Source organism: Caenorhabditis elegans, chromosome X (genome assembly GCF_000002985.6).
Source record: "Caenorhabditis elegans chromosome X".
Classification (NCBI taxonomy): domain Eukaryota; kingdom Metazoa; phylum Nematoda; class Chromadorea; order Rhabditida; family Rhabditidae; genus Caenorhabditis; species Caenorhabditis elegans.
The window spans coordinates 13889956-13914663 of NC_003284.9; the positions used below are offsets into that span (position 1 = coordinate 13889956).

The 24708-nt window shown below is 32.8% G+C and overlaps 5 protein-coding genes across 5 annotated transcripts; all 5 read right to left on the reverse strand.

The window, feature by feature from the left end:
* Positions 1-853: 853 nt before the first annotated feature.
* On the reverse strand, positions 854-3401 carry sra-37 (G_PROTEIN_RECEP_F1_2 domain-containing protein). Its single transcript, NM_077912.3, has 5 exons — positions 3200-3401; positions 2144-2298; positions 1769-2089; positions 1319-1517; positions 854-1268 (listed from the first exon to the last, which is right to left on the reverse strand). Exons 1-5 carry the CDS (start codon positions 3377-3379, stop codon positions 1038-1040), a joined length of 1086 nt encoding a protein of 361 aa, NP_510313.2. The 5' UTR covers positions 3380-3401; the 3' UTR covers positions 854-1037.
* A 4577-nt stretch (positions 3402-7978) lies between these two features.
* On the reverse strand, positions 7979-10192 carry sra-38 (Serpentine Receptor, class A (alpha); the record flags this gene model as incomplete). The annotated part of the gene is made up of 6 exons (NM_077913.3): positions 7979-8245; positions 8292-8493; positions 8966-9153; positions 9196-9322; positions 9831-9985; positions 10037-10192. The coding sequence occupies 6 exons, from the start codon at positions 10190-10192 to the stop codon at positions 7979-7981; spliced, it is 1095 nt and encodes a 364-aa protein (NP_510314.1).
* Positions 9078-13473, reverse strand: sra-39 (Serpentine receptor class alpha-39; the record flags this gene model as incomplete). Its single annotated transcript, NM_077914.2, has 8 exons — positions 9078-9150; positions 10117-10151; positions 11101-11408; positions 11512-11713; positions 11759-11946; positions 12925-13051; positions 13098-13252; positions 13318-13473. 6 exons carry the CDS (start codon positions 13471-13473, stop codon positions 11109-11111), a joined length of 1128 nt encoding a protein of 375 aa, NP_510315.1. The 3' UTR covers positions 9078-9150; positions 10117-10151; positions 11101-11108.
* A 4942-nt stretch (positions 13474-18415) lies between these two features.
* Y26E6A.3 (Methyltransferase-like 26) lies at positions 18416-19995 on the reverse strand. The gene is made up of 6 exons (NM_001029785.7): positions 19851-19995; positions 19639-19773; positions 19271-19357; positions 19154-19222; positions 18820-18981; positions 18416-18698 (listed from the first exon to the last, which is right to left on the reverse strand). Exons 1-6 carry the CDS (start codon positions 19929-19931, stop codon positions 18618-18620), a joined length of 615 nt encoding a protein of 204 aa, NP_001024956.1. The 5' UTR covers positions 19932-19995; the 3' UTR covers positions 18416-18617.
* Positions 19996-20969: 974 nt separating this feature from the next.
* Positions 20970-23023, reverse strand: Y26E6A.2 (F-box domain-containing protein). Its single transcript, NM_077915.8, has 3 exons — positions 22556-23023; positions 21959-22417; positions 20970-21593 (listed from the first exon to the last, which is right to left on the reverse strand). Exons 1-3 carry the CDS (start codon positions 23012-23014, stop codon positions 21270-21272), a joined length of 1242 nt encoding a protein of 413 aa, NP_510316.1. The 5' UTR covers positions 23015-23023; the 3' UTR covers positions 20970-21269.
* Between the last annotated feature and the right edge of the window lie 1685 nt (positions 23024-24708).

Genomic DNA, 24708 nt, shown 5'->3' on the forward strand with positions numbered 1-24708 from the left:
AATGAGAAAAACTTCTGCCGGTGGGAGCAAATGCAAGTGGAAACGTTCGTTGTTGGCCGAGCAAACGGCATCTAGTGGCTCTCTGTTTTTTATTTCAGCTTCTCTAAAACTCACCAATTTACACATGGCTTTTGGGATGAAAGGTAGATAAAAAACTGCTGTCCATTTCATTGAGTTTATTTATTATCAAGTCAAAATTCTGAAAACTATTCAGAAAAACACGTATTGATTGAGAAAATTGCAAAAAAGTATGCATGCAAACTTTTCACTTCACTTAAAAAGGTAAACAACTTAAAATTTTAAAACAATATTTTTGAGGTGTTAAAGAATTCCCAGAAAAGAGCAAAAAGAAAGAAGACCTAGTTGATGCTTTGCTCATCTTTCAAAAAAACACTTTCAAAAAGAAAAATATATTTGGAATCGAAACTTTTTACTTAAACTTCAATTTTGTAGCGTTCAATAGCCGGTAACAGCCGCCTTTCGAATTTTGTTTTTATTATTTATTTTTGCACATTGTACATAATTCTGCAAACACGCGTGGTGCCAGGCTGTCCCATCACGGTTTGATCTACAAAAAATGCGGGAATTTTTCGCCAAACAAAAATGTGACGTCAGCAATTTCTTAACCATGCAAAATCAGTTGAGAACTATGCGTCTCTTCTCCCGCATTTTTTGTAGATCTATGTAGATCAAGCCGAAATGAGACACTCTGACACCACTTGCAAACACGCATCAGTACAGTACAGTATCAGTACAAATGTAACAAACACATAAAATTATTGGATATTCCTTATGGTTTTCAGTTTTTCTGAATCAGTTAAAAAGTTTAGACAAAAAGCAGGTTTTTAATGAGTTGTATTAACTTCAATATTTTATTTCTAATATTCTGGACAAAGCAAAAATGTTTACAGCAAAATCTATAAGAAGCAACGCACAAATTGAAAAAAAATCACAACAATTTACAACAGATCTTAGCAAAAAAGAAAGACTGTGACAAAAAAAATCGCCGGAAAAAATATCAAGTATTCAAAAAATAATTATACTGACGCGTATTTGCTGGGCGGGCCGTTTGTTCGCGGAGATTGGCTTTCAAGCTCTTTGATCCGGAATCCATCATTCCATTGCTCCTGGAGTTGTTGCATGTGTGTTTTTCGTTCGGTCAGTGGTGAAGTTAAAGTGTCCTCCATTCTTTTCTTTTTCTCCTGGAATCCCCATTTGAATAAATAATAGTAGAGGGTCATTGAAATAAAAGCGTTGTGAGGCATCACCTGGAATAAAAATTTTTTTAACACGTTAGAAATAGTTTTAAATTTCTTACAAAGATAATCGAAGCAAACTGCTTGTAATGTGTGAGCGAAAGAACACTACGCAAAAAGCGTCCCGTCGAGGAAAAGATTATGTATACACCAATGATAGCGCTTGAAATGAGAATTAGTGGTCGAAGCTGACGGAGCACAATCATATTTTCAATGGCTTGAAATCTATCGGCCAAGTGCCCTTCGACTTGCTGACGAACTCTGAAAACTGGATTAGGTAGAGAGATTAGTGTTGAGCAAAAAAAACGTAGATAAAAACTTAGCTCAAATGGCAAAATATATTAGTAACAGTTTTCAAGCCTTAAAATTTAAAAAAAAAAATATTCCGTTACAGAGTTGTATTTTATTTTTAGCAACGTTTTTGCAAAAAATCATGATATTTTTCATGTTATCCTAAATCCCCGCCGACAACAAGTTAATTTTTTTCCGAATTTCTCATCTTCCCTACTTACTTCATCTTGTGATAGGTGACAAGAATGAAGTACATCACCCATGTCCCGATCTCTAGAGCCAACTGAAGGCGGAACATGTTGTACACATTATCTCCAATAGATGGAGAAGATGAGAATGCAAAACAGTTTGTGAGCATTTCCCCTGAGTTTTCTGGTGAAGTGGTCGCCGTGACCATAACAACTGCACCAACCAACGAGACGCCTCCGAGCACCAGCCCAAGCCGTGGCCCCGTTTTCTCATAAGCTCCAAGCTGATAGGTAGCGTAGGCGCGCTCCAAAGTCAGCGAGGCGTGTGTTAACGTTGTCAACATTATACTGAATCTGAAAAAAACCAAATCAAAATGTTAAACTTAAATAAGCAGAAGAGATGCTCACAAAAACATGCGACGAATGAAAGAGCAACTGGGTGTCAAGAAGAGAAAATCGCAATCATCAGTGGCTAAAAGTGCATTGATGAATAGTGTTCCGTAGTTGATGAGGGTGGCCAGTGAAATGGAGAGAAACGACATCATGTTGAGAAAAATTAAAATCTGAAAATTATTGGTCAATACTACATATGTAGTCCATCATCCATCATGACGTAGTGTATCGAAATATCCCTGTATATTTGTGGATCATAAATTTTCTCATACGTATTTTGATTAGGAAGTCTAACTTTTTTTAGTTAGGTTCCGTGTTTTTGTTTTTCAATTCGGTTCATATGTAATAGTGAGGCTGTATAAAAAAAAACCAAGAGTACAATCCAAAACATTATGCCACAGAGATGTTTTTGCAACTTTAACATCAACTCATTATTATTATTACGGAAAAAATTGGGTCACATTGAATTGGTCTGGCCAAATGCCTTAGTCATCATGAAGAACGTTTTCTAGTCGATCATAGCTTCAGTGGAATATTGAAAGTTCAATTTCACAGCTCAATGATCAAGGCACTGACTGGAATTTTGGGTGGAAAGTTCGTGAGAAAACTGAAGCTTCACGATTGAGTCAAATATGTCATTTTAAAATATAGCGTGAGATTTTTGAGTTGCAATAAATTCAATGGAATGTTAGTATCAGACAGGTTTCGTTTTCTATATTTTTAGGTGCCGAAATTTGTTGTTTTTGTCCGAAAATAAAGTTGATAGGTTATAGAGTCCTTGCGCTTTCCTTTTTTTGCTGTTGAAATTTCATGATTGAAAAATGTGTATAGTAAAACATTTTTAATTTTATCGTTACAGATGGTGTACTTGTTGTACTTTACTTACATTACAACTGGCGTTTCTAATACTGTAGGAATCTGCTTTTTTTGTTATGAAATCACCATGAACACTTAAAAAAACAAGAAAGGCACCATATTGAATTGAATAATTTTAATCTCTTGAGTCTAATGGGCTTAATAATCATTCCTAATACTTTGATGATTTTCTGTCTTGATAACTGTATAACTGACCTTTGCATTTATATGGTAATAAATTCTGAAGCTGAAACGAATGTAAATGTAGACAAAGACGAAAAATGTTCCGGCTGCCGAGCAAGTGTTAAAGAATGATGGTACAAGATACAATGCTCCTCGAACAGCTTCCGCCGCATCACTGCACTGAGAAGAGTTGTATGCTTGTGTCCTTGTCATTATGGTCTCATGAAGTGCTGCTGGAAACAGTTAAACCTTTTTTGTCTGCAACAGCAATATAGATAAGAGGATAACAACAACGGCGCAAATGAAGGAAATGAGGGATTGTGTGGGAAGAATCGAAATTGAATGAGAAGAATGAAAAAGGCAGAATGCTAGAATGGGCGGGGATTAGACCTAGAAGATGCAGCAGAAAAAAAATGTTGAAGATGAAGAGGATAACAGGGATTTGTGGAGCATGAAAAGGGAGCCAAATGAAATATTGAAACAAAAATTGGAGCACTCTTACGGCAGACTGAATTCGATCAACTGATACAGTTTTAGTATTCCGCCTGATTTGCAACAGACATGAATTCAATATGAGCACTCGTTTTTCGTTAGAACAATTTTGTAGAACTAGTTTCACAAAGTGATGTTCTTTTTGAAGGTTTGATCTTGGTTTTTAAAGGGATTATCACGGTTCAGATGAGTGTCACACTTTTCAAAAAAAATATCTGAAGTGGAGCTGAAACTAATATGCGTGGAGAACGTGCTGTATTCAGAAATTTGGAACACGTGTTCAGAAAAATACATATACGGGTGAACTTCAATCGGATATTTCAAATTATTTGCAAGGTACATGCAAAAAATGAGAAAAACCAATAGCTTCTGTTAAACCCACGTTCGAAATAACGGCTAACTTATGTATTTTAGCCTAGAATATGAACATTATGTCAATTATCATTTTGTCTGTCGATTTCAATTGTTACTACTGTACACATACTTTTCATTGAAGAATAATTAGAATGTTGAATCTTATAGTGAATATAACCATTAAATAGTCAATTTTACAAAAAAGATACCGAATAATTCGCTTTTGAAGATGCAAATGTTTTAGCTGCAAAATTCATTTCACAATTTGTAAAAATAAAATCTAAAAATTTAAAATTCTATTTTTTTTAAATTTGGATAAACTTGGACATTCTCATAATTTTTACTGAAACATTTCCTCTATTTGTCTTGCAATACCGCGGACCAAATTAAACATTAGTCATGCAAAACTCTAACGGAGGAAATACGGTAATCTGATTGTGAGAAAGTAACTAACTGTTTCCCAATTGGAAAATGATTCGATGTTGCAAGCATAAAGTAAAATATTTTCAAGAAGACGTTACATTGGAAAACTGTTTTTTGTTTCACATTTAGGATAAAATGAAACGCAATAAAATGAAACGCAATAAAATGACAAAACTTAAAATACGATACTCTAATTGAACACTATATCGTTGTCAGAAATATCGAAACATGAAGTATACATTTACTTTTCGAATTGGGAAATTTCACATTTGCATCCTTGAAACTAATAAATTATCCTTGGGATTAATCATGTTGAGATCGTAAATCTCAACAAACATGAACTCAATAACAGAAGTCTTATAGAAACTTGAAACATGAGCTTGCGCGTTGGACTGATAGTAGAGAACACTTACACAAACAAATAACCGCATTGAAAATACATTTTATTTTCAATTTTTTCAAAAACTTACAGAACTAAAAAAAACATTACTCTAATTCGTTTTCAGTATGCAGTATGTATAGGTACTTGTCGTCTTGGAAATTGAAAAAAACATACCCAAAAAGTACGTTGCCAACTATGGTCATTTTATACGGTTTGCAACAACCTCAAAAAAGACGTGCACTTTTTTGTCACTTGAAAATGTTTCTAGCCTATCAAACCCTATAAAAAACTGTGTTTTTTTAAATCTATGTAATATTCGAGGTTTACTCGGTGTTTAACTGCAGTTTTCTCCATGTTTCATCAAAAAATAATAATTAACTTGGTTCAAAAGCTGGCCAAAACGGAGAAAAAGACAAACGTCGTCGGCTGAGTTGCCGACACCTCCTCAACTAAAGTTTCGCTCAAATTTGAAACAAATTTAGCCCAGTTTTTACCCAATATACTAACAATAAATAAACTGAACGTCAAACACATTACCATAAATTTCCAGGTCACCTTGATAAAATCAGGTGAATTCCGAGTATGGATAAGAGAGTTGAAACTTATTTTCGAATACTTTTGATGAAATTTAATGGCATTATAATCAAAAACGATGAAGAAATGTGTTATAAAAACCTTGTCATCGTTTAAATATATTCAGGAAAAATAAATAGAATTGTCTGGAAGTCAATTTCATCAGTGACGTAATAAGATTGGAAACCCAAATAGATTAATCGAATACGTGCAGGATTTTGTGAAAATGTACACCTACAAATGTTGGACTTCGGCCTTCATTTTCAGTTCCACCAAATATACCTCACACATTCTGATTTTTATAAATGCCACTGAGAACTGGATGACATAAATGATAAAATGTATTTTATACTCAAATTTCATCTACAAAATGTATAATAATACATTTGTAATTGTGGAAGAACAGGCTTGAATTTGCTGTTCTGTGTTTAATGATTACTTATTGGACAAAAACATCTCACAAACTACAAATAATGTGCAATGGATGAATAATAACTCAAGTTAAAAGATTTGAGAATAACACACAATTAGAGTGGTATTCACGTTTTTACTTTTTTAGCTAGATGAAAAAAAAAAAGATAAAAATGTATTTATTTTTTATAATTATTTTTAGTCTTCATAAAATTTTCTGCCGACAAAAACAAATGAATTCCAAGAATCGGGAAACTTAAAGTTTGCTATTATATAATCTTACTGATCCTACTGCCAGAAGTAGTGTATATAGTAATGTGTATATGTTTTCAATGAGAATACCGTAGACCAGACAAACAGATGTGAATGGGGAGATGTGCATGACGAATAAGGTGGCGACAATGAGATGATATATTCACAGAGCACACAATCTCGTGATGTTGAATGAAAACGAAAAATGAAATGAGATAAGCGCAACTTTAATTACGGCATGACACATAGACTTGGATGCAACTTTTTTGCTCGGGAAGTTTTGGGTTTGAAGATTTGCAACGCCACGGCCAAATCACGTGACTACAATAGGGAAGATGATTTAGTTTCATTTTTGTTGCAAAAGTTAAGTCAGCTTCTGAAAATTTACAAGCCGGGGCTTTTAAATCCAAACATTCTTCAGGAAATTTTGATTGTTTGTTACATATTGTTTTTTTTATTGTAGGACCAAAGTCGACAAAGAGAAAACAAAAACTTTTAGAGCTTGAAGAATACAAATGAATAAAACTGTTTTTTTTCACATCACATCGAAAATAAAAACTGCAAAAAATTCATTTTACTGAATAGTTAAATAGCACCTATAACATGTCACTAATGTTATTTGAGAATTGGTATGATATTTGATGATCCCATTGAATATTTTAGAAATATTACAAGAAAAACAATACTCATTATTAATTTTCAATTGTGAAAAATACCTGAATTCAAAACAACTCGAAAACGCATATAAAAAATGTTATAGAAGTGTGTTTTAACATTAAATCATTTTTTTTCAAATAATCATAATAAAATTCAAGGACTTCCATAAAAAATCACGAATGTAAAAAGAACAAAAATCTGAGCTCATCCAACAAAGTTTTTAATTAACAACACGGAACTTAGCCAGAACCATTTTTTTGTTTTCCAAGAATTTCGAGATCAACAAAAAAGATCCTAGTGCACATTTCATTATTACGCTGCAGCTAATTAGTTATGAGAGCGAGGAAAAAGCATAAAAGATGGCACAAAAAAGCAAAAATATTAATTAGTCACGTTGGGAACAATGAAACAACAATTGTGGGTTTGTGGCAATATGGGACAATTCAAAAAAATCTATCGTCGCTATAAAAATTCAATACTCGAAATTGTTAGTAAAACAAAAAATTAGTACTTTTAACAAGACCGGAAATATGCCTATGATTATAAGACAATTTTTAATGTAGAAGTATTAAAAACTTAATTTGCAGACACCACAAAATGCCAGAAATAATTAAACAAAAAAGGAACAAATTCCAAATGTTGTATGTTGTTTTTTAGATATTTTGCCGTCGAACCAATAGTTTTTTTGCAGAGAAACCTTTTTATGAAATTGGTGAAGATGTTTTACTCATGTTTGTTTGCAAAATAACACGTTACTTTACTAAATTAATTTGGCTGGCGCAAAGCTGTTAAATTAAAAAAAAAACTATGAGAAGCTCTTAATTTATTAGAATAAAAACATTGCAGAAAATGGTCCAAAAACTGGAAACATGTTTTTCAGAGCCTCGTCGTTATTGAAATATCCGAAAAGAAGTTAGAGTTTGCTGATATTCTTTAGACGCTATGATGCTGAAGTTAGCTGAGAAAATTCACAATCCTTCGAAATTCTGAATGAGGTTGTAGAGGAGGTAAGAAGGTTTTTAATTGCTAAGAAGTCGACATATCGTTGAGATGATAAAAAACAGAGAAATTATCTGCGAGTTGCAAAAATTAGGAAATGAATTTTTACGTCACAAACCTCTGCAATTTTTATTCCTAGAATTCAATTTCATTGTGAGAGTCTCATATTTTTTTGGAGTAGCATAAGATTAGAAATCATTTTTCAAAACTTTATTATCATTTACCATTATAGAAAATACCGTGTGAAATAAAACAGAAATAATATTTTCTCAATAAATTGCTGCAATAGTTCTTTGACGCTTGTTGAAAAATCTGCATAGCTTTGAAGATGCAGTGTGCTCACGGACAACTCTCGAGTCATTTTCTCGGGACTCAAACTTAGTTTCCCAGTTTTCAATCAGCATGTTCAACTGATCAGTTTGCGCATTTTCTTGATCAGCCACGATTTTTCTGCGAACAGCGACAAGTCTTCTTTCATCTCGGCAGAACTCGAAAAATAGCAATGATGAAAACATTAGTGGCATATGAGGCATTATCTTAAACACGTTATCACAATAAATTAAAAAAGTTAAATCAACTCACAAACAACAGCGCAGCAATTATTTCATACCAGTTGACAGGCAAATAGTTTTTGCTCAGACGAAATACGGAAATAACAAATATATACACTCCAATTGTAACATTCGATAATATCATCAATGGTGTGACTTGCTTGAGTGTTTTCATGTTTTCATTGCGTTGGAACTGTTCAGAAAGGGACACTGAATTGTTGCCAGTGGTACGTCTAGAAAATGGATTGAATTATAATTTAAATAAGAAACATATTGGGGACTAAGAAAAAATGGGTAACAAGATAAAGTTACCAATTTAACAGTTTACGCTTTTTTAATTATGAATTTACTTAATCACGATGAGCAGCTAAAACTGGAATTTCATCCAAAATTTTAACGGTTGGTATTGAGATATTATTATAGTATTATATTGATCTATTATATTGACCGGGCATTAATAAGAAAGGTGGTAAAGTTTAAAAAATAGTGGTTTTAGTTTGAACAAAATAATTTGTTTGGAATTTGGAATAAATTTACATTGGCAGCTAAAACTGGAATTTCAGTTAAATTTTGAACAGTGGATATTAAATTAATGTCTGTATTTTATTATTAAGACATTAATTAATAAAATGGTGAAGTTTAAAAAAAATTGGGTAAGTACCATATAATTAATTTAATACATACATAAGTACCAATCTAACTCACTTGTTGTAATTGTATAAACATAAGTGAACAATAGATACCAGTGCATCAAGAATAAGTTGTGCAAAAAACATTGCATAAATCTGATTTCCAATCGACTTTGAAGCTGAAAATGTCAAGCATGTTGTAATGAACTCCTCTTTGTCTTCATTGTAAATAACGACGTATATTGTCAAAGCAGATACAGTGACCTAAACATTTTAGTTCGTATGATTCTATAAACATTCACTTACAGCAAGAATAGCTAGTATTGCCCCAAGAGCTTTTCCTTGTTTTTCATAAGATTTCACGAAAATCGTAGCGCAAGATCGCTCAATTAAAATTCCAGCGTGACTAGTCGAAACTAACAAAAATGCAAACCTGCAATAATGTAATTGAATAACAAAGTTAACTTTATAATTTTAGGCTAGGGAGCAACTTTTTGTTTGATTTTTGATTGATTAGTAATGTTCTAGAATAAATGTTCACAGAACACTTCAATAACACTCAAAATTAACAACAATCTAGTTTTTCAATCAATTTTTCAAATTAAGGGTGTAACGGTTTGGGTGTTGATTTCTTGAAAAATCAAAATAAATTTGAACTTGAAAAATCAACAGAATTCTTTTAAAGTACATATCTGAATCTATGTGATCCAGGTATAATTTGCATTAAAATTTTTTTTTAGACTGTTGGGATGCAAAGATGAAAGAGACTACATATTAGAGGATGTGAGACTGATTTTTTTCCATTGCTCCAAAAATATAATCGAGACACATGACAAGAACTTGATTTGATGTCAAATAAAATTTTCACAAATTACCGCCGGTTTGGCAACGAGTGACTTATACAAGAAATACGGTAATTTTTATTTAAACATTATACTTACAAAAATGATGCTCGGATTTTCGAGCAGAACTCTGTTCTCATCAACATATCACACGGACTTGGTTTGATAATTAATTGAACGAAAAAGTTAGTTGCACTCCAAGCAGTGAGGCCAGCGAGAATAAGACAACTAGCAGCATTTAAAGCAACCAGAAACTAGAACAAACTTCAACAAGTTTCAACTTTTTTTCAATTATCATAGCTTACCAAAAGATTGGAATGGTAATAAACTTTGTGACCATATTTTTTAAAAACAAAGAACATCATTGGAAATGCCAAAAAACTCGACAATCCTTGAATAAATATAGCGAAGGTGTAGACAGGGTGGTGATAGAGAAGTCCGTTTGACTCACATCCGTTCATATCTGAATTTGACCAATTTTTAGAAATGTTGAAAACCTTTGAATGGCGCTGTTTTAATCCAATCATAGGCTTGCTTGTTTTCACAGAAAAAGGTAAGTTAGCGTTTTCAGGTATGTTCAAATTATGTCACTAACGTCACAAAAGGCGAAACGCAAGATTCAGTGGAAAAATACATTAATATCCAAAAATAAATTGTAAAGTTCAGGGTAAAGGATCAGAAAACGAGAAAAATAGCTCATAAGAAAAAGTAACGTCCTACACAACCGCAAATTGAATGATCTGAACTTTTTGTGATCTTATTTAATTTATGCTACATATTTTTATTTTAAGTAGTCACGTTTTACAACTTAACATTTATTAAATCATGGCACCGGAAGAATTTGTTTTGAAAGAAAAATTTGTAAAATTAATTTATATTTTAGAGTTTACAAACAAAGCGCAACCCCGATGTTCAACAAAAAGCGAAAAAAAAAACAACATGTAAAATGTGTGAAAAAGCTCCGTCTCGCCGGAAGGAAAATGCGGCTATTTTCATAGGTAAGTAAATTAAATAGGTAATTGGCTTATGCTGGTAGCAAGACTTGATTAAAAGGGTTTTTGGTACTTGTGTATTACATGCCCTCATTTTAATAGTAATTTTTTTATGTTATGCGAAATAAAAACGTGAACCACACTTTTGTATTTTTAGGCTTAGAAAATAGCAATTTCTAAGCCTAAAAAGGGAACATGTATATCACGTTTAATTTAAATGGAGAAATTAATGAACATTAAATTTGATTTAAAAATGAGGGCATGTAATACACAAGTACCGGGTTTTTTTTATTAAAATGTTTACCTTTATTTTAGAAATTCAGAAATCAATGTGTTTCAAATTATTTAAATGCAACAGACAAAAATTGAAAAAAACACACACACATCAAGACGGTGAGGGCGGTATTGAAATTACTGCAACAGTTGTCTGCCGTTTTTTGAACTTTGTTATTAAAGTGGAAGACGTCCAATTTGCCGATAGTGGCTTCCGATTAGCTCTTGCTTGAGCTTTTAACCGTGACTGAAAATGGACGTCCCAATTTTCCATGGCAATATGAAACTGATCATCGAGAGGGACATCTTGACTAGCCATCATATCTTTGTGAATTCGGTCTTGCCTCTTTTTTCCTAACCATAGTTCGACAAGTATAAGGGAAGTAAACATGAAAGGCATGTGAGGCATTATCTGGAAATAAAAAAGTTTAGCAGATTTGAACAGTTTTAGGTTTATTACAAATTTAACACTGAAATCAATAATTGTACATTTTCCCTGTTGTTTAACAACTTACAAACAGATTCGCAGCAATTATTTCATACCAGTTTGGCGGTAAATAATCTTTGTATAACCGGAAAACGGAAACAATGAAGATGTATACCCCAATCGTAACGTTCGACAATATTAGTAACGGAGTCACTTGCTTCAATGTTTTCACATTCTCATTACGCTGGAACTGTTCTGACAAGGAAGTAGAGCCGTGTTTATCGATGTTTCTGAATAACAATTGTTACATAAGGCTCAGAGGGGTTTGGACTTACTTGTTGTATCGATATAAGACCAGGTGAACTATTGAAATAACAGCATCTAATAGGAGTTGAACAAAGAACATTACATATACGCGAGAACCGATAGACTTGGAAGCGGAAAATGTAAGACATGTCGTTATCATTTCTTCTCCATCTTCTGGTAGCAAAAGTATAAAAATTGCAGTGGCAGCTACGGCAACCTGGAAAAGTTCAACGAGTTAAAAATGTCAAAAAGGTGTTGTGGTATCAAATTTGCAATTTCCAAAAACTAATTTAAAAAATATAAGCTCTCAGCGTTTTCTCTCTTACTAGGGAATGACCAGAATAAGTGGAGCGATATTCAAAAAAAAAATTGTATCGGAAAGCTGACATTCTCTACTATAAGAATATGACTGAAATTTTTGCCCATTCTGATTCTGATGCCGTATCAAGACGTTTTACCAAATCGATATTGGAAAAGCACCTTGTTTTTGAGACTCCATATCTCTGCAGGGAAAATCGCACCAAAAAGTGATCAACTGAAAACTTGTTAAACACAATGTGATCTGAAACTTTTCAGTTGAACACTTTCTTGTAAAAAATTTGGTTGCCAAGATATAGACCTTTAACTATTTAGAATATTCAAAAATAATGAAGCTCAAATCAATTGGTCCCAACTCGGCAACCAAATTTTTTAAAGAAAGTGTTTTACTGAAAAGTTTCAGATCACATTATGTTTAACAAGTTTCTAGTTGATCACTTTTTAGTGCGATTTTTTCCTGCAGAGATATGGAGTCTCAAAGACAAGGTGTTTTTCCAATATCGATTTGGTAAAACGTCTTGATACGGCATCAGAATCAGTGATTCGGTCATTGAAAACAATGAAAAATAAGTTATTTGTGACACTCTACATTATTTCATACATTTTTGAAAAAATTTCAAAAAAAATTTTTGGATCAAATTTTCTCATGGGTTTGATGGAGAAAAAAGTGGCAATTTTCTAAAAAATAAAAATTTCTGAAAAGTTTCCAGCCCGAATGGGCAAAAATTTCAGTCATATTCTTATAGTAGAGAATGTCAGCTTTCCGATACAATATTTTTTTTTGAATATCGCTCCACTTATTCTGGTCATTCCCTAGTTAGAGGAATTTTGACTATTCCAATGATTATGAAATGTAAACAGTTTAAGAAATTCTCACCGCAACAATTGCTAAAATAGTTCCGAGTGCTCTTCCCTGTCGCTCATAATTTTTGACACTGTAAGTTGCCCATGATCTTTCCAGCAAAATTCCAGCGTGACTTGTAGTCACCAAACAAAATGCAAATCTAAGAATCAAGGTTTTGATTGATAGCTTTTTTTTACATCACGTACAGAAAAGTTCCGCGAATTTTGGAACAAAAGTAGGTTTTTAGAAGCAAGTCGCAAGGAGATGGCTTGATCATAAGATTAAGGAAAAAGTTGGTTGCGCTCCAAGCTGTGAGTCCTCCGAGCAGCAGACAAGATACCACGTTGAGCATCATCAGGAACTGAAATTAATAAGTTAGTATAAACTATTATGAAAAAAAAAATTTCTTTAAAAAGTATCACTTACTACTAGATTTGGATGATAATAAACTTTAAAAGCATACTTTTTGAGTATGATAAATAAAATAGGAAACGTTAGATAACCTGAGGTACCTTGAAAAATAATAGCAAATAAATACGCTGGATGATAATATAATTGACCTCTCGTCTCGCATCCCTCCATTGCTGAAACTTTACAATTCAGTTGCAATAGAACAAAGGTACTTAGAGCTCAAATCAGAACTAAAAGGTAATTTTGATCACGTCAACAGCTCCTAAAAAAGAAAATTAATTGAATGAAGTCGACGTGCTTAATCTTGAATATCTACCGCCGAACATGCACTTTTATCTGCAGAAGCTCTTAAAATCTCACCTGGATCGGTGTAGCGACTAGTCACGTTTTCCATCACCGACTGGAATTTCAAGAAGTGTCTTGGACTATTCACGTGTACACCCAAAGCTAAATGTACAATTTTTTGGGAATATAAATTAAGAATAAGGGTATAAACAATGCGGCATGAAAACATTCGTCATTTCAAATATTAAAATGTTAAAATGTTAAGATAATAGTTAGTTTGCAGTGAGGCGAATTTCGTTTTTGAAAAAATGATGTTGTGAAGAATTTTAGAACACCATTCAACAAGAGAGAAGTAACTATAATAATACGTTAACTTTTACATTTGCAATAAAAACTTATTTATCTAAACATGTCAAAAACTGAAATTCGAAATGTGAAAGTTAAGGAATGGACTGCCCAATTTATAGAGGTATACGGTAATTGTTAACTATCAATTTAATTCACAATTTGTAAACTTTGAAGTGTTAACAAAGGCGTTGTTGAAAAAACTAGATTTGTGAGTACTTTAACACTATTTCAACCACATTTTTACATTGATCAGCTAAACATTTTATCTGGCCTGAAATTTAAATGTTGAGACATAAAATTGCCACTTGCAATATGCAATTAAAATTTGCTTCCCATTTTGTGAAACATGGAGAACCGCCACATAATTTTTTCCGTCGACGTACTTGTGCCAGGTGTATTTAACAATTTTTGTGTTGTGAGGTGTTAAACCAGAAATGTCGATTCGATAGTCCAAATCAGATTTGTTAAACAGAATGGTTGCCCCTTTAAAAAAAGGTTTGTTCTCCCACGTTTTTTTTGGACGCTGCACATTGTGCTTGCGCCTAATGACTAATGTAAGAATTGTACTAACCTATGATAGAAATTCATGGGAGAAGCACTTGTCATGGGAGTTTTAACACATTCAAATGATGTTTGGAACATTTTTAGTTGTTGATATTTTAAAACCGTTTTTCCGTCTTACAGTCTTCGAGCTTCCAGTAAACACGAAAATTTTAAAAAAATCGTGAGCTTAAATTTCAGTGTATGAAAATATAGCTACAGGTTTTAAGATGGCGCATCTCATGAAAAAATTGAAAAATATTGAATTTCAGTAACTTGGAAATATTCTGTCTCCTTAAAAATAAATTTAAATTCACATGTTTTAATTATTTTTTAAATAACGAGCACACTCATTTCCAAGTAAAAATCGTTCTTATTTTAAACAAATTCAAAGGGGCGGAAACCGGAAATTAAATGGTAGAAAAACTTAAAAAAGATTCGGAAATTACAGTTACAGTTTCAAGTAATCTTGTTGGCTCTAACAATCCTACGGGTCTATTTCTCAATGGAAAATAGTCTTGCCAGATCCATATTTACCTTGATTTCTGATATTATTCAAATGATCAAAACAGCAAAACAAAATTAAAATCTGACAAGTGTCAGTAGTCAATCAGTGGACAATAATATTTTCTTAATGTTCTCTATGTTGTCTATGGTTCCATGAACCAGCAACAATTTAAAATTGCAATAAATAGTGTGTTATGAAAATTTGATTAAATTCTGCCCGATATATTTAGGGTAGCAAAAAAGAAATAATAACATATGTGGTCAGTGAAAGTTCTAAATGGGTAATTTCTGGGATGTACTGACTACTAGAAGAAAGCGGGTGATTTTTCAATACAGGAAAACAGAATGCACATTGTGCTTTATGTTTAATGTCATGGAGAAAAAAGTAAAATATTTACAATCAGATATTCTAAAGAAGTGAATTCAATCTATAATATACTGAATGGTTTTTTCTAGCCCCTTTCTTTTTAATTCATTATACCTAGATCAATTTCCGGAGTGAATGTTTTTCACTGTATATCAGAGTTTTTGAAGTGACTATAAAAATAGTTGCGCTTGTGATAAACATATTTTTGAAGACGGTGAAACCAATGTGGTATCTGAATCTACTAACAGATTCCAATTGAAAATCAGAAAGATTAATCAAATCTTGTTTTGGGAAAGTCTCTTTTATACGTAGTATGCCACCTTCACAACAAAGAAAGTTGAGAATTCCTCATCATGGGTTTTATTGGAATTCAAGAAAATATTTTTCGAAGTCTTCTTGAGACTTGTACAATAAACAGATCAATAAAAAATTGCCCAATCTAAAATTTTAGTGACATCAATTTATGAATTTTTTTCTACTCATATTAACTGGGTATGTTTTCTGAATTATCAGTTTGCTTTCAAATTTTCTAAATTTTGTAAAAATTGATGTTTGGATAAGACAACTTACGTGGGAAAACATTCAGAAACTATGAAAAGTTTTGTCTTGAATGACGGGCTTGGGAATTTACCTGGTACATTTGAGTTATCTGATAGTGAGAACAAGTGTAGCTAAAAACTTTGTTGATGAATCATTATGTTTTTTTTTGTAAAACAGCTAACGTAAAATTGAACTAACAAAAGCAGAGACAATTAAAGCGTATCAGGTAATTACTTTTGATCAACACTAAAATATTTACAATAAAATGCAAATAAAAAAGTTTGAAAATGAAATTATTTGGCTAATGTACTTAAATTATTTAACTAAAACAGTTTGAGGCTTCATTATAAAAAACCTTTTTTTCAATTTTGTTTCGAATTTGAGATTTTATTGATAGAGTGAGAATACAATATACTATTGCATTGTTGGTAGCCATTGAAAAATCTGATTCATGAAACATTGCGAGTTTGAAAAGTACCTAAAATACGTTCAGGATTAATAAAATAAATGTTGTCTAAGTTGTTAATTGTCATAAAATATGGAAACAATATGTACGTTTAACGCGTGGTTTCGTGATTTGAAAAAAAAACATCTGCAATTTTGTAATCATCTTGAACTAGTTCTTATTCTGCATTCCTGCAAAACAGGGTCAAAAACTAATACTTCGGTTTTTCATCTAACTCTAGCAATTTGAGTTAATTTTGATGCAGCTGAGGTGCTAACCCCCAACTTAACAGACTTTGCCCATCTTCAGCAATTTTTGCGATTGGCAACTTCAAAGTTGCTAAAGTTGGTAGAGAAATTACCGCAAAGCACAAAATTTTATACTACAAGAGTACATTTTGAATACCACATCACTACGGTAAGAAAATTCAATCTTTGAAAAATACCTAAATTTGATCTCAATCAAAAATACAAATATTCAAAGATTTCATAGAGGCACATTAAACGTGATTGGGTCACAAATGAGACGTGTATCAAAATTGCTACCACTTTTCTACTAAAAAAAAACCAAACAAAAAGGGAAAGCTCACCTTTCACGATGAGATATTTTATCAGTAAGAATCTTTCATATACAGTTGATGGGGTATAGACACGTTTTTTTTTTAAATTTTACACTTTCCAAAGTTTATGGTTGGTTGAACTTTTCACTTTGACATCTAATAAGTGTAAAACAGAACGCCTGGGGTTTTGCACAAAATTCGTATTTATGTACCGATGTTTATTCATGTATGATTCATGTATGATGTATGATTCTGAATCCGATGAGACATAGCTCAATTTTGTCGAAGACGGTAAAAAACCCGTAGGCTACAACATTTAAAAGAAGGATTTAGTTTTTGAGCTGCCGAAACTTCACAAATTAGCTGGAACATCAATTCAGAAATACACAGAAAAACTACTTACCATCTCCAATATCGAAGGTGCTCATTAATGTAGCTTCAATATTCGACACAAATCACGCTGGGAAACCAAGAATTCCAATTTTCCGGCTGTTGAACTTTTTGTTGATCTCCTAGCAGATGTTTTAACTGGAAAATTGCCTATAAACATTTGTTGTATACTTGTTACAAATCACACAAACTGAAAAAAAAACCAGAAGTTTCCACGCACTTGTAATATGAATATTGAAATCAATTGTTTTTTAATGCATCAAGAAACTTTTTTAGCAGCTTGCACACAAATAAATGAAATTCAAATTTAAAAGAAAAGCTGATCGTAAATAAAATGAAGTAAATAAATATAAAAATACTTTTTATTGTTGAGCGCTATTTTTTCTTAGATTGATTTTTTGATCTTACTCGAGCGACATTGAAATGTTCATACTTTTAAGCTAAAAGGATTATTACCCGTTTGTGCGATTTCTGGTCAGATCAGATAAACCAGACAAAGTTTTACTTGTCACAAAATGATAGATGATAAAACTTTAAAAAAAAATAATGAAACGCTTAAAAATAAAAAAATAAAAATCACACGCGCAAACTATTTGGTGATAGCAAATCGAAACATACAAACAAGCAAAATTAGTAATTGTGCTTAGATGCTGCTGGGTTCAGCTGCAATTTTAAATTCAGCAGAACGAACAAAATCTATTTCTGTAATGCCAATCAAATATTCTTAAAGCATTAAAATATCCGTACAATCACCCATATAGTCAATCTTTTCTTAATTCCAGAGTTTTTTTAAATTTTTTTTTTTAAGTTTTTTTTTTAATTTGACATCCGCGCACTTCTTTTTGAAATGTCTAGTTCCACTGTTATAGAATGACTTCACATTAACACCAAGAATCGGCTCTGCTCACTAGACCAGAAATAACTGCGTCAAAGAAACATAACATGAAGGTGGCAAAACACCTGCTTCAATACTTGAAACGTTTCTTGAGGAAGTTCGAAAATGGTTTCTTGAAAAGAGTAATTATTTTCCAATAGGTAAAATATTTGAATAAAATTTTTAAATAGCAATTTGGAATCCATTTCAAAAAGACAACTGTTAATATCGACTTCAACCTGAAAATGGAGAAATTAATTACACTTGAAAATGCTTTAAAATCATCATATATCATAGAATATTGAAATCAAACATGCTTTATATTATATTAAAGAGCGTAATATTGCAAATATTATTTGCAGTTAAAAGGAGTTATCAAGGCCATGCATCGCTGAAAATCTAGCGTATTACAAGTATTACAAGTACAGGAGAACAGATTGAAAATAAAAAGTACAAGCGTTTAACGGGAAAAGATCAAAATGAAATTATTCTTCGGAACTGTAATCTTTTCGGCAAGACGGAGGTTCGAACTGTTTGCAAGCTGAAAATTCAATATGTTATAAACTATGAATTTATATTTAAATTCTCGAAAAAAATTCTGACTAAGCGTTCAGTTTCATGGTAATAAAACCGAGATTAACTTTAAAAAAAAATCTCCTTACCCTCTCCAGATATTTGATATCCTTGAGGCCATGTTCCGGATCTTCAGCTTTCAGATTTGTATGAAATGCGATGTTTGATTGTGGTGAAATGTGTCCATCCTCTGCATATGGTCCATAAGTCATGAGGATTCCGTTCGTCTCGTGAAGAAGCAAGTCGGCAGACTGTAAAAAAGGTTAAATTAGTTCAGAAGTGTTTGAATTTGATGTGATAAAATTTGTTTTTATTTCAAAATTATTTGCAACTTGAAGAAAAAATTCAGTCCCATTGAAATTTATCCTACTATTTTTGAAATTCGTATTTCACCTTTGACATTTATCAAAAAAAAAAACTTACTTGAAAAAGGCCTTTAACTGCAGCCGTGGAGCAAATGTGAATCATGTTGATATTGAGAACAATGTCGACCTGAAAAAAAACGAAGTTATTTTCCAATATAGTCTGGAAACAATTTACCATATGAGGTCCGAAATCCGCAGGAAGAGCCCATTGATTGAATGGTTTTGCAACGTCGATGAAGAGGGGGATGCGGACGTTTGGAAACTGAAAAATATTACTTTATGGTTACAAAAACATAAAGTTGAGTTTTCATAAAAAGTTGTAAAAAAAGAGAAATCAAAAATTAGTTTAGAATTATTGTTCACCCCAACAGTCTGGAGTGTGGTTTTTTGTTAAAACATTCTGTCAATTGCTGGCAATTAAAATTTTTTAAAGGTTTTTCAACAGGAGTGTGGAAAAATGCAGTCATTTTAATTCAAGTATTATCTCTTTTTTGCTATTGTGAAAAGTGGAAATTTGGGCAGGGCAACTAACTGCTGACTAACCTGACTTTGATCCAAATAAGAAACGATGGAATGGAGGTATCGACCATTAACTTCAGTCGGTTGAAAAGTGACATCCGGCAGAGCCCGTGCAAAATGTTCCATATGCTGTCCAGTTCCAGAAGCTAGCTCGAACACCTGAAAAAAAAAAATATATATATATCGTTAATGTTTTCATTTTAAAAAAATGTGAAACACATTTTTTAAAAACTTACTTTCTTTCCAGATGTTGCGAATCTTCTCAACACCTCCAAAATCACATCCTTGTTCGATTCGGCAGCTGGCGCTCTCAACATCACCAATCGCTGCAACTACGTTCAATTGTTATTTGATTCAAAATGTGAAACAGTCAGTGGTAAAAGAGAAAGGTACGCGCGCGCACTTTTTATAGGGTTTATAACAGTTTGAGATAGATGCTAACCAGAATGAAGAGACTGGTAAGAGAGAAAACAAAAAAAAACAACAGAAGATTGGAATACCAGAAATCGATAGTTGTTGTTTGTGTGGGAAAAAAGGAGGAATGGCAAGTGTTATGCATGGGAAGAAGAGCGAACGAACGGCAAAAAGTTAAGTACAGTGTAAATGCGCAAAAGGCAGATTAAAAGAGGAATAGCAAAAAAAAACGGTTAAAAGAGAGAAAAAAGAAACTAAAAAGAGATTTTGTTTACAAAACTGTGAAAAAAATGAGAGTGCAAAAGTTACACGTGTCCTGCCAGCCAAAGCGAGCTGCAAGCCTTGCCACGTATAAGGCCAGAGAAAGTAGGGCATCAATGTTTTGTTTTGTTTTTCGTGAAATTTTTGTTTTTCTTAATAATTTTCAACTTTTAGAAGTATTTTAAAAGGTTTCAAATATTAAATGGAAACTAATTCAGCTGAAAATTTTAGTAATAAGACAAAAATTAAAAGAGCGCGTTTTCTGCGAGTTTTTTTAGATCTTGCTTTTTTATATACTTTAATTTGAACCTAAATATTTTTATCAATTTCCTAGAAAAATCAAATCTCGACATTATATAGTAAAACAAAACTCAAAACGAATATATAAAATTTCAAAAGAAAAAATCAAATTCATCTGAAATCAGCACTCGCAGAACGCTGAAATTAATTTGTTCTAATTATAAACTTATTAGGCATATTTCTATTTTTACTTCTTGTTTTTTAATCGATTTAGGCACATGTTAAGCCGGTTGGCATACTATAGGTGGTACATATTTGGTTGTTTGAGGCCATTTTTGTTATACCACAGTATTAACCCATAAATGTTACTTTGCGGTAAATGTATCACGCTTTAGATTTTTTTACTACTGAAAATGCATGACGAAAACCAATCTACAAAAAGTGTACCAAAGTTTATTGTTTCATCAACATGAATGACTGGATAATAGATTTGCTTGGGAATTGGAGATTTGACAAAACAAAACAATAACTTAGAAGTGGAATGAGCTGTGTGAAAAAAAAACCGGGTTGGAGTCTAATAGTTTTTGAGATGAACAAGAATTAGTGACAACAAATATTACAAAAAACTGTTATAAAAAACTATAGAAAAATTGTTATATAGAAAATTTTAGGGAATGTAAGAAATAAATAATTTTCTCATAAAAGTAGATTAGTTGGTTTCATTTTCGCTAAGAATCATGTTAATTAGTCTCGTGAAAAACGTATTCGGTTATTTCTCCATGTGGCATTTGTGATGAGTTGAGCTCACTGATAAACTCCAAATACCCCTTTCGGAAGGAAGTCTTCGGCCGATGACGTCTACCAAAGGGTGTTTGGAAGATGGTGAATTGTTTCAGAATTACCCATCTACCAACTTCTCGGTGTCCATTATCCCAATCACGAAGAGCTTTTCGGAATGTGTCGATATTGTTGAGAGCACAATTGATGTTGACAAAATGCTTCGCAGAAAAGAGCCGTTCTCCGTGATCCCTGTTGAGAGTGTCGCGGATGGATATGGTTTTGATCTGAAAATTTGTATTGCTTCTACATAACACTTGTTTATTTTAAATTTATTTTTAAATTAAAATGTAGAGTATTTTCAGTAGGGAAATTATTTAAATCAGCTCATGAAGTACTAAATTGCCTTGATGTAATTGTAAAAAATTATTTTTAAAAACTTGAAAGTTTGCAATTATGGTCAAAAAAATTGGAAGTCGGCCAAAAAAAATCTATACTTTTAAAATTGAATTGCGTCTCAGTTATTGCATTTAAAACTTTTAGGGGATATTGGAATTTTTATTAACTTATTGCATGATCCTACTTTTTTGGAACGCTCTTTAAACCATAACACGAAAAATTCAAATTTTCTCAAATTCTAAGTACAACTCACATCTGGGAACGGAATGAAGTCGTCAGTTAGTGCGTTCACTTCAATCTCCACAACTTCTTTGTCAAACATTTCCACCATCATTTTCAAATTCTCCGTGTACTCGAAACCCTTGACAATGATTCTTTTAAATGTTCTGGATCCAACGAAGTTGTGCACAGCTTCACAGTATTCCGGTTCGAAATCATCAGTGGTGACAATTTTTAAAATAGTTGTGTTACGCAGCAGCTGGGTTTTCTTCTTCTCGTTGACTTCGGATTGATTCAAGCATTTTTCAGAGTCTGGATCGCTTTCATTTTCTTGTTGATTTTTCTCCAATATCCATCGGACATTCATCTCGCCACTGGAGAAGTCAAGAATCAAAATGACATCTGGGAGCACCATTTTCAGACTATTCTGTCGGTAAATGTTATTGGCAGCACTGCACGTGATTGCTAGACTTTGAGCGTCTTTGTAAGCCGACTGAAAATTTTTTTTAATCTTAGGAATCATCCGGTTGGAAGTGCATCTGCTCAAAAAGTGTTTAACGTTGTTTTTTTGAAAAGGAGAGATTCAGATTTTTTTATTTTTAGAAGTATTTTCCCAGAATTGAAAACTTACTCGTTGCATGATCTGCTCTATCATCTCCGGAGGAAGTTTTAAGAGATCGAACAATTTCACATCATCTTGCTCGATGTGCTTGGTTTCCACATTTTTACTTTTCGGCCGGAAGAAGTTGTCACGAGAGATCAGATGAGAGAACACATTCATTTTTGTAAGCCTAAGATGCTCTGCCATCGTAAAGTCGCAGAGATGAATAGCATCAGTGAGAAATGTGAATCCACCAACTCTCAACGCACTGCTGCATTTTTCCGTTAGAGTTTCACCTTGAAGTTGCTCAATTAGGCACCTATAACGTGTGGGCCCGTTGAATATTGAACGGATTTCTTCAACGGTCCATGTATTGAGAAGGATCTCCATGTCCTCCTTCATACGGTTCATTTCATTGTTGACACGATCTTTTGCATCGGGGAAGAATGGAACGGCCCGAAACAATTCCAGGATGTCTAGGTCGGCCATGTTCTTTTTCTGAAAAATTGAATGTTAGAACATATTGAACGCTCGTTAATAGTAAAGAAAAGTTTATTGGAAGTACATATATTTGCATGTAAGTGGGATTTCTACGTGTTTCATTCTAGTTCACTCTCAGTAATTTTTAAAATAAATGTAGAGGGATATATGTGTATGTACTATGTGTATTGTTTAAGACTAAACTGGAACTTTCTTACACGCCAGAAAAGCTAAGACCAGCCACACAAAAACAGCTAATAATGTAATATGAAAACCTCATAAAAATGTTCATCAATAGCATATTCTACTAACTTGTGTTTTCATGCGACCAGTAGAAAAAGAAACAGGAGAATATGGAGTAGACATAAAATTTTTAATAATTATAGGCATTGAGAATAAACCAAAAGTTGAATAATTTTTTTAACCTGAGTTCAGAAATTTAACTATCATGTGATTATGATAGTGAGAGTATTTAATTTCATTCCGTTCACTGGACATCAGAAAAAAGAGAAAAAGCCAAACGAATACTATAACAAAAGGACAAATTTAGAACTACTCTGAAATGTCACAAGGACAAGTGCAATAAAATAATTAATATGTATATTTTGTCATTTTTAAATTGACATGCTATAGGCTAAAAAATGAAACGGAGAAATGCCAGCAGCGGAAAAATTTAGTTCAAGAAGCCAGCGTCCAATTCAATTTCCCGAATTCATTATTCTCCGAGGGAGAAAAAAATTAAAGCCAGAAAAAAAAAACGAGAAGGGCGCGAGCACTGAGCACACGAAGTTAATGGAATAGCGAGAGAGATCTAGAGAGAAAGATAAGCAACGGTGCAATGCAGTGGCTGGCTCCGAATCAGGCTTCACATTCACACAGAGAGCCCTTCGTGCCAGGCAGTGCTAGCCAGCTTTTCTGGAAAAGTAGATGACGAGGGCATGGCGAGGACAGTTGAAAAGAGAAAAACAGAAAAAATAGAGCCGGCAGCTTAGTCAGTGAGTTTTTTTTTTTTTGATAGAAAAGAGTATTGGACTTGATGATCTGGTGCTTAATAAATGTATCATTAGGTAAAAATTTGTTATAAGAATAAATTTTAATAAATGTGACTTTCTTGGCATGCTGATTTTAGCATGTTTTCACAACATCAGTAATAATTAGGCAAAGCCTATATCTATCGTTTTGATGAAGTGGTTTAAAACTTACATAATCATTATGTTAGGAAATACTTACAATTGAAATGAAATGAAGGACACAATATGCTTACCTATAGTCGTTCTAGAGGTCGTCCCTCTATTTTTTTTTTCACAAATACTTACTTGTAATTCTGAATAAGTTTCGCTGTTTTATCTATTTTCCAAACGTTGTTATCACGGTTTGACCTTGTTGCTATAATTTCTTGTCACCCTGTATAATACATACAACCTAAAAAAGAGTTTTCACATAAAGAACGCATAAAACATATTTTGAGGAACAGATCAATAGGATGTCGCAGTTTCTCGTCTACAAGATCTCTTCGAAAACGAAGAGAAACGACGGAAATGCACAAAAAAGTGGCTCAAGTGGTGAAGAGTGCATATCGAGGTGCGCGGACCTTTCAAAGTGCAACCGAGCGCTTTTGCAGCTACATTGAGTGACGTGTGAACTCGAAGACGAGGAACTAAGAAAAGTTGATTTCTTTGTGGCCGCATTCGCTTGAAGTTTTT

Coding starts and splice junctions, on each gene's coding strand:
- sra-37 (NM_077912.3), bottom strand. CDS start 3,379: ATGACAAGGACACAAGCATACAACTCTTCTCAGTGCAGTGATGCGGCG. Junction 2,090..2,143: donor TTCATTCGTCGCATGTTTTT/GTGAGCATCTCT, acceptor GGTTTTTTTCAG/ATTCAGTATAATGTTGACAA. Junction 1,269..1,318: donor AGTTTGCTTCGATTATCTTT/GTAAGAAATTTA, acceptor TTTTTATTCCAG/GTGATGCCTCACAACGCTTT.
- Y26E6A.3 (NM_001029785.7), bottom strand. CDS start 19,931: ATGTTGAGAGCGCCAGCTGCCGAATCGAACAAGGATGTGATTTTGGAG. Junction 19,358..19,638: donor CTTATTTGGATCAAAGTCAG/GTTAGTCAGCAG, acceptor AATATTTTTCAG/TTTCCAAACGTCCGCATCCC. Junction 18,699..18,819: donor ATATCAAATATCTGGAGAGG/GTAAGGAGATTT, acceptor TTGAATTTTCAG/CTTGCAAACAGTTCGAACCT.
- Y26E6A.2 (NM_077915.8), bottom strand. CDS start 23,014: ATGGCCGACCTAGACATCCTGGAATTGTTTCGGGCCGTTCCATTCTTC. Junction 22,418..22,555: donor TAGAGCAGATCATGCAACGA/GTAAGTTTTCAA, acceptor AAAAATTTTCAG/TCGGCTTACAAAGACGCTCA. Junction 21,594..21,958: donor ACTTCATTCCGTTCCCAGAT/GTGAGTTGTACT, acceptor ACAAATTTTCAG/ATCAAAACCATATCCATCCG.